General features: G+C 44.7%; 1 protein-coding gene across 5 annotated transcripts in view; it reads left to right on the top strand.

Annotated features, from left to right (window-relative positions):
- Window positions 1-123: 123 nt before the first annotated feature.
- KDM1B (lysine demethylase 1B) overlaps window positions 124-9,204 on the top strand; it is a 62,132-nt gene continuing 53,051 nt past the window's right edge. For 2 of the 5 annotated variants that reach the window (XM_053904858.1, XM_053904857.1), the window contains exons 1-6: window positions 124-287; window positions 608-651; window positions 3,789-3,888; window positions 5,129-5,256; window positions 6,284-6,373; window positions 6,940-7,051. In XM_053904858.1, coding sequence (XP_053760833.1) covers window positions 3,802-3,888; window positions 5,129-5,256; window positions 6,284-6,373; window positions 6,940-7,051 — 417 coding nt within the window. In that variant the 5' untranslated portion in view covers window positions 124-287; window positions 608-651; window positions 3,789-3,801. Of the gene's footprint in view, window positions 288-607; window positions 652-861; window positions 960-3,788; window positions 3,889-5,128; window positions 5,257-6,283; window positions 6,374-6,939; window positions 7,052-9,204 lie in introns of those variants that run through there. The other 3 variants (XM_053904859.1, XM_019420028.2, XM_019420026.2) reach the window with 3 other exon arrangements.

The following is a 9,204-nucleotide window of genomic DNA, read 5'->3' as shown; positions in this document are numbered from 1 at the left end:
CCCCGCCCCCCGCCCCAGGCGCCCCGGCTTGCGCAGCGGCGGAAATGGCCAGGGCGGGGCCAGCGCCGCGGCAAAGGCGAAGGCGGGGACCCTACTCCTCCCTGGTCCCGCCGGCTCCTCCCACTCCGGGTCACGCCGTGACAGGGGCGGAAGCGGCGGCGGCGGCGGCGGCCGAGCGGGGGCTGCGGCTCGCGGCGCGGATCGTGCTGTCCTGTGCGCGCAGCGCGCGGCTCCGGAGAGGCGCCGGCAGCCCGGGCCGGCGTGCGGCGTCTCGCCTGCGCTCCCAGGTGTGGGGCACGCGGCTCCGGGGGCGGGCGCGGGGGCGGCGGCGGATTTCGGGTGACAGCTCCGCACAAAGCGTTTTGGCTGGGGTGCAAGCTGCCTTTCTCCCCTCGTGCAGCGCCCCTCGCCCCGGTGGGAGGTGGACGGGTGCGCCGGGGGCTGCCGGCGCCCTCCCCGGATTGGAAAGGGCGTGCGGGGTCCGAGGACGGGGTGGGGGGGGGGGGGGATTCCCGGGCTGGAGTGTTGCAGCGACCGGGTTCCCGGATCCGTCGCGGGGTTGAGGGTCTCACCTAATCCCCCCCTACAACGCTTCCTTTCTGTGCAGCGGTGCCTTCTCCCCCCGACTCCTTGCACCTTTCCGGCGCAAAGGTGAGCCCCGGAGGCTGTTGCTTCTCCGACTTTGGAGAAGAGACGAGAAAGCTTTTCGGAAAGCGAGGCGGCTGCAGCTGGCGCCGGGAACGTTGGGGGTCTCTCCTGGGGACTGTCAGAGCCCTGTCACCTGGGGAGCGTCTGCCGCCGGCGGCAAGCCCACACTCCGGGGGTAGGAACTCCCTGGCTCGTCCTTCCCAGCCGAGGTGTGGCGGCGGGGCGCCCTCACAGCCCTGCAGGTGTTGCAGGAATCTTCCCGGCGCAGCCACCACGCGTTCAGACACGAGCGGCATTGCCAGGTTGCTGGGGTAACTGCTCCGGGCCCGGGGACCCGGTGGGGGCGGCCGGGGTTGGGGTAGCTGTTAGTCAACAGCCTGGCAGCTGGCAGGTGAAAGAGGAAGGAAGAGAGGCAGGCCCAGCTGTAGAAAGTTAGGGTTCCGTACTGTGGAATCTAGCCAGCTGGAGGCCCAGCCCTCCCCGGGGTGGGGTGCGGGAGTCCCCAGACCACTCCATTTGGGGAGCTCCGTCACTCCACAGGTATGCACACGACCCAGGGCTTCTGCGTTTTGTTTGGTGGCTTTAAAAAAAAACAAAAACCAAAACTCTATTGTAGTGGAAGAAAGGGGGCGGGAAGAAGGTATCTTCAGGAGGTACACGAGAAAATGACTACCAGTAATTAAATGGTCTTTCAGGCGGTGAAAGTAGTCCCTAAAGCATTCAGGCAACTGGACTGGATCCATATTTCGGAAAATTTGATTGGCGTGGGTGCAGTAAGGTGCTAGGCCTACCTTGTTTTAAATGACCCTCAGGGCAGTTCTTGTTTCTGTTGCCTCTGAAGAAGTTTCTGGTAGTTTATCTTATTTTTAGAAATTGTGCTGATGCCGCTGTAAATTTTTATTTCAATCAAAAGTCTTTTGGATTCAGATTTTTGTGAATCCTGTGGGTTTTTTTTTTTTTAAATATTCAATAAACTACTTCAGAAAAAAACCTTGGGAATTATTAAAATAGAAATCTAGACACTGATAGATATATCCATTTATTTATCCCCGCAAAAGCCCCTCACTTTTTTCATCCTTTTGTCATGTTAAAAGAAAACCAAAGCAATAAATTTAAATTTAGAAATTTATGCTTATGTAATTATATTAAACATGAAACAAATTGATAAAGTTAGATGTGTTTATCAGTTTGAAAAACCAGGTGAGAGCACTTTCAGCATACTAATTTGTTAGCACTTGCGATCAGTGTTTCTAACATTATATTTAAAGCACAAAAGCTGTAGCCTTTCCAACTTAAAAAATTTCCCCTTCATCTTAAGCCTCAAGAATCCAGTAACAGTGAAGACACAGAGCTGACCATGTCAGAAAAGGACGAGGGTGTATCACTGTTAATTCTGTGATTAAAGTTGAAAATGTAGTAACACTAAAAAATCATCACTTATGTTTTTTTCTCGACAACAGACTTAACAATGGCTTTTATAGCCAGTGTTTTCATTTCCTCTTAACCATTTCTTGAATTGTATAATTTTTCATTGCAACTAAATACATATTTTCCAGTACACAGTTGGATTAAAATGTTTGTTGAAGTTTCCAGAAACTATACTTACTTTGGAGAATGCTGGTATTTCTAGGTGATAGAGCCAAATGCTGCATGGAACTAGGCTGATGATACTGATGTTCCTAAACCCGACATTAGACTCCAATATTTTTGCTGTAATCCTTACATGTTCCATACGTTTATATATTCTATGTACATATTTACAAGTGCTTTATCTGTGGCTTTTTTTATGAATAACATAGGATGTACGTATTACATAAAGAGATTTATTAGCGTAGACAGCCTTTTGAAAATATAAACGTGATCCAGAAAGCTTTTGGGTATAAGAATTACAGGTAGACAGTAGTTCTTCTAACATTATTAGGGCGTTATCCAGTGGTATAACGAGTGGTGTAGAACCAAAAGGCAACTTATTTGATGCTTAACTGTAATGCATTTCAGAATATGTATAGAGATTATGTGTTCATAACTAATGGTTTTGAGAAAGTGAAGACCGAGTCAGAGGAAAGTCATCTGTAACACTGACGTCAAGATTCCTGAGAGTTGGTGTTGTCACACATGATGTTAGTAATCTGTGAAAAATGCTCTTATGAATGTTAGTATAATTCACGGATACAAAACAGTAGGATCACAAGGCCCTCAAAGCTTTTATCCAAGATGAAGATTATGTTTGAGGAATTTGTATCTTATGATAACACTTTTCCACTTTCAAATTTCTTACCCATAGATATGTCCTATTTTTCATACTATTATTGTGTGTGTGTGTGTGTGTGTGTGTGTGTAGTAATATGATGGATCAGGGAAGGAATTGTGTGTTAATTGTAGAATATGTTATTGAGTACTTTAAGCATTTTTCATTATTTAATTTAATTAAAAATACTAATTTGATAATTCTTAATCTTTCATGATGACTATGCATTGTTTTTCTTAGAGACTTTTGTTCTTAGTGCTTGTTTAACCATGCTAGTTATTAGACTAGTTTGAGAGCTCATAAATTTTTCTAGTAGAAGATACCAGTGACTGTTTAACCCAGATTCCTAAATGCAGTAATGACTGGACAGCGTGCCTGAGATTTTACTGAGAGGGAACCAATGAGTTTTCTTTGTGAAGTAGAAGATCAAAATTCAGGAATTACTAAGAAGATATATAGTAAGGGAGAGAGGAATGGAACAGACAAAATTCAGGTGGTTTTACTCACTGAATTTTACAAACAGTAGTGTAATTGGTTTATTGGTCATTGGTGTGTTTCTTATTTTTATACTTTGAAATGTATATGTTAGTAACGGACAACATTTATCGAGTACAGTACTTACAATATGCCGGGTCAGGTGCTTTAATAGATTATCTTAACTGCTCGCACCACTTCTGTGGGGTACACTCTTGCTGTGCCCATTTTATATACGGGAACACCGAGGCTAGGTCTTAGATTAAGTAGTTTGAAAGCAGTGGCTTCACACCAGGGCAGTCTAACTGCGGAGCGTATGCTCTTACCTAGTAAACTGGATAATAAATTTGCTCCGGAGGCTCAAAAGCGTTACTATTTACTCATTTAATTTTTTTTTTTTTTTTTTTTTTTTTTGAAGATTTTCTGAAACAATGGCGACCCCTCGGAGGAGGACAAAGAAAAAGGCATCTTTTGATCATTCTCCAGATAGCCTGCCTTTGAGGAGCTCCGGTAGGCAGGTACCGCTCATTTGTTCACTCAGTGCACCTGTTTGGTTGTAAGTACTCTCCACACCCGGCGTGGGGCTTAAAGTCACAGCTGCACGCTCCGCCAACTGAGCCATCCTGGCACCCCACGATGCACCTGTTTTGAGCACACGAGATTGTGACGATTTGGGCTGAAGTATTAGAGAGGAAAAGATGTCTTTTCAGTCCTCAAGGAACTTGAAGCCTAGTGGAGAAATTCCCCTCGGAACGATCACAGCACAGTGTGATAAAGGGCTAGCGTGTAGAAAAACGGTACATCTGGCGGAGGAACTGCAAAGACAAAGGGGTAGAGTGTGAATCAGCATGGGCTGTTCAGAGAATCGCAGCTGTGTGGTTGCTCCCAGGATATGAGCTGCGGCCAGATCATGCTTGGCGTGGTGTCGTTCACAGGAACTTGGACTTCAGCTTGGAGCTGGTTGGGTGCCGTTGGCGGGTTCCTTGCAGCCATCTCTTTTCTACGGTTTTGTTTTGTCTTTAAAGAAAAATATTGAATGATGCAATTCTTTTTCTAAAATTACTCAATTTTGGGGGGCTGGCTCAATTGGAAGAGCATGTGACTGTTGATCTCGGGGTTGTGAGTTCGAGCCCTATGTTAGGTGTACAGATTACTTAAATACAAAAACTTAAAAAAGATAATACAATTATTCAATTTTTTTTTTATTGGCAGTGCTGAGGGTATATAACTGCTCTAATTAAAGAAAGCCTGAGAGTGGCTTTTATTTTGACCAGTACAGCTTTTCCTGAGAAAGGCTCACGTGTTTTATTTATTGTCTTATTTTCTTAAAATATTTATTTATTTTGAGAAAGAAAAAAACAGAGCAGGGGAGGGGCAGATAGAGGGAGAGTGAGAATCCCAAGCAGGCTCTGCCCAACACAGGGCTCGATCTCATGAACCTCAAGATCATGACCTGAGCCCAAATCAAGAGTCGGCCACTTAACCCACTGAGCCACCCAGGTGCTCCGGCTCGAGTGTGTTTTAGTTTTCTCCTCAGAGACCTGTCGTTCAAGTGCTTCTTGTGTATTTCTAGCCTGTCCGTGAATTACTTGCACTCTGCTGTCTCAGGGAAGTTGCTGTCTTATCAGCCCTTCCCCTGCTGCCAGGACGTTGTTGATTTTCATAAGGTGGAAGTTATTTCAGTAGTAAAAGCCTTCTACCTCCTTCACTCCTCGCCCTTCTGGGGAAATTGTAACCTCACAGCTGGTTCTTCTTCAGGCCAAGAAGAAAGCAACAGAGACAACAGACGAGGATGAAGACGGCAGTTCAGAGAAGAAATACAGGAGATGTGAAAAGTCGGGCTGCACAGTAGCGTGTCCCGTGTGCTTTGCAAGTGCTTCTGAAAGGTCGGTGTGGATGGGGTGTGTCAGCCTCCCATTCCTGCTCAGGAGAGCATTCTTGGTGGGAACATCATCTTCCAAGATGGTTTTCCTAAAGATAGAGATAGGTAGCATAAGTCCTTTAAGAATAGAGACAGTCCCCCTGTATGCTTCCTCTGCTCGACCTAGATGTAGAAGCTCTACGCAGTGGCCAGTGTCCTCGGGTCCCATGCACCATGGCCGTATTGCTCCTGGGGGTTGAGGGTGGGGTGGGGACACTGGAGGGCAGACCATGGGCTCCCCTGGGAGCCCAGCACATGGATACTTTCCCTGTGCTTCCTCTCCTCCTCAGATAACCTGTCTCCTCTTCCAGCGGACATATACGGGTCTCACTGAAACCATGAAGCCACCAGCACTCTTGCCATTTTTATTGGGATGACCCAAGCATGACCTTTTACTTCCAGAGAAGAGTCTTCAGATAAGGCTTCAGATTCCATAAAACCTGGCAAACAAATCCCCATTTTTATTTTCTAGTCACACAGAGGTGCTGGTGTTCGCGTTCACTGCAGCATTGTATTTCATTCTTTGGCGACATTATTGGCTGTTTGACAGGTTACGTTTGCCAGATACGTTTGCTTGATGGTCAGATTCCAGCTGGCCGGATTTGTTCACTACTCAGTATTGGGGCCATATGTTATTGCCAGAGACTGCACTTGTCTCCTTCATACACGTGAAGCTTGCAGGAAGCACAGTGACACCCCTTGTATCATGTCATAAAACTCTATCATTGCTCCGGGGAGTCTTGGTAAAACTTCGAAGCCCCGGGTCCTTCTGGGGTCTGGGTTAGGTAACTGTGAATCTGAGCCCCTGTGCCCTCACCGTGTATCATGGATGAAACATCCTTTCAGTTTCCCCTGTCATCAACTCTTGGTTGTTAGGATTCTAAGTGGAGATCGCACAAAATGGGCTTGTAGAATGTGCTTAATACACGTGTTTAAAAAGGGAGAAGAAATGCTTACTCATCACCAAAGCTGCGCGTCTTTGCTATTTTCAGATGTGCCAAAAATGGTTACACGTCCCGATGGTATCACCTCTCCTGTGGGGAACATTTCTGTAATGAATGCTTTGACCATTACTACAGAAGGTTTGTTCACTAATTGTTGGAGGTTTCCATGGTGGAGGGCACGGTGGTGGGAGTGGTGGGGGAGGCGGAAGGGGTCAGGCGGTTAAGACGGAGCCCACAGGCTTACTGAGTTACTCCCCCATTCCAACCATGCCAACTACAGCCGTGCCAGAATTTCGATGCAGTAGTTTGCTGTGTGCGTGCTTATGTGCGTGCACACTCAGGGCTCAGAAAGTATCTGCTGTGAGATAGTCATTGTTTTCGCTCTGCAAGTTGTGAAAAATGTGGGCACTGCTTTGCTATTCTGTGACCGGGCATGGGTGCAGAGATTTTGGGGAGGATGCTGACGACTACAAGGTGCTGGACCTTGTGCTGAAGAAGTCATCCCTTCTTAATAGTTTTCGATACTAAACTGGAAGGACCTCACCCTTCCCGACAGCCTGTTTGAAGGGCACCAAGGTAACTTTCCCCCTTCTTAATGACAGGGCTAGTTAAATCCTTTACGTAAGACTTCCTAACCTGCTTCCTGTTTTTGAAAACCTGGTGAACTTCTAGCTTGATATATTTATTTTTATTTATTTTTTCAGCCATAAGGATGGATATGACAAATATACTACCTGGAAAAAAATATGGACTAGCAACGGGAAAACCGAACCTAGCCCCAAAGCTTTCATGGCAGACCAGCAGCTCCCGTACTGGGTAAAAAAAAATATAATGCTTTATTGTGCTGGAAAACGTTTGTGGAGCCAAAGGCAAGAATGGATGAAAATACTGATTTTTTAGGAAATCTTTCTATTATTACACTTACTCTTCTTTCTGTGTCTTAAAGCGTATCACCTTTTTTGTTTTTGTAGAAAACTTAGATAATTCACTTACTATAAAGAAGAAACTAAACTAAAACTGCCACCAGTTGATACACATCTCTCAAATCTTTTTTTTCTGTTCATATTTTTATGTGTATGTTGAAGCACAGTTGCATACTTTTATACACAAATCCTAATTAGGTTAAAAATCATACTTTGTGTATAATTTTTTGTAGTATTTAGTTTATTAACTTTATATTACTTTTCCATGTAGCCATGCTTGAAGATATATTTTAATGATTGTGTATATTATTAGGTAAATACACCATCATTTAATAAATGGCTAATTTTTAAAATATAGGTAACTCTGAGTTTCTCTTGTACACTTAAGATTTATTAATTACTTTTTTACGTTTATTTATTTATTTTGAGAGAGAGGGAGAGAGAGAGAATCCCAAGCAGGCTCTGTCAGCACAGAGCCTGATGTGGGGCTCCAACCCACGAGCCATGAGATGATGAGCTGGACGCTCAACTGACTCAGCCACCCAGGCGCCCCTAAAAGTTTTTTTATTGATGCAAAGCTCACATAACAAACTTAACTATTCTTTCGTTAAGTTTTATTTAAGTAACCTCTATACCCAGCATGCGGCTCAAACTCACAACGCTGGAACCGGGAGTCGCATGCTGTTCCACTGAGCCAAGCAGGCGTCCCTAAACTATTTTAAAGTGCACAGTGTAGAGGCATCTATTACACTGACAGTGCTGTGCAACCAAATACTAACTGCAAAGCCTCTTCATCGTTCACAGAAGAAACCTGTGCCCATCAAGCAGTCCCCTTCCATTTCCGCTCCCGCAGCTCCTGACAGCCCCTGATCTTTATGGATTACCTCTTTAGGATGTTTTACGTAAAGGAATCATGCAGCACGTGACCTTTCGTGACTGGCTTCTTTCTCAGAGCATAACGTTTTTGAGGTTTACCTATGTTGTACTTCATTCCTTTTCATGGGTGATGTTCCATAGTGTGGGGTGGTCAGATTCTATTTATCCGTTTATCAGATGACATTTGGGTTGTCGTCACCTTTTTGTTATTGCAAGTAGTTGCTGCTGTGGACATTTGTGTGTGAATATTTGAATTACCTGCTTTCAGTTCTGTTTGGTACATATATACCTTGGAATAAAATTGCTGGGTCATATGGTAATTCTATGTTTTACTCTTTGAGGGACTTGTAGACTCTTCTCCGTAGCAGATTGCTGTACTGTCTTCATTCCCAGCGGTAGTGCATGAGGCTTCAGATTTCACCATATCCTCACTAACTCTCGTTTCCCATTAATTTGGTTCTACGTACCGTAGTGGGTGTGAGTGACAGATACCCCTCGCGGGGTGTCTTGCTGTGGTTTTGATTTCTGTAACGACTAATGCATTTTTTGTGTGTGTGCTTGTTGGTCATTTATTTATCATCTTTGGAGAAATAACTGTAAGTCTTGTGTCCATTTTGAAATATTATTGATTCCCTATGCTGTACATTTCGTTTCTGTGACTTAACTAATAATTGGAAGTTTGTAGGTCTTAGTTGCCTTCACCTATTTCACCCATCCCTGTATCCACCTCCCTCTGGCGACCAGCAGTTCTCTGTATTTGAATCTCTTTTTGTTGTTGTTGTGATTCATTTATTTTGTAGGTTCCACATATAAGCAAGATTATACAGTATTTGTCTTTCTCTGACTTATTTCACTTAGCACAATGCTGAGTTCATCCATGTTGTTACAAATAGCAGAGACTCATTGTTTTCTATGGCTGTGTTCTATTGTATATATATATCCCACATCATCATCTATTTTATTTTGAGAGTGTGCAAGCATGTGAGAGTGGGGGAGGGGCAGAGAGAGAGAGAGAGAGAGAGAGAGAGAGAGAGAGAGAATATATGCCAAGCAGGCTCCACGCTGCCACTGCAAAGCCTGATGTGGGGCTTGATCTCACGAACCATGAGATCATGACCTAAGCTGAAATGAAGAGTCAGACACTTAACCAACTGAGCTACCCAAGCACCC

Source organism: Panthera pardus, unplaced genomic scaffold (genome assembly GCF_024362965.1).
Source record: "Panthera pardus isolate Hobbes unplaced genomic scaffold, ASM2436296v1 HiC_scaffold_17, whole genome shotgun sequence".
Lineage (NCBI taxonomy): Eukaryota > Metazoa > Chordata > Mammalia > Carnivora > Felidae > Panthera > Panthera pardus.
This window is presented reverse-complemented; position numbering and strand designations above follow the sequence as displayed.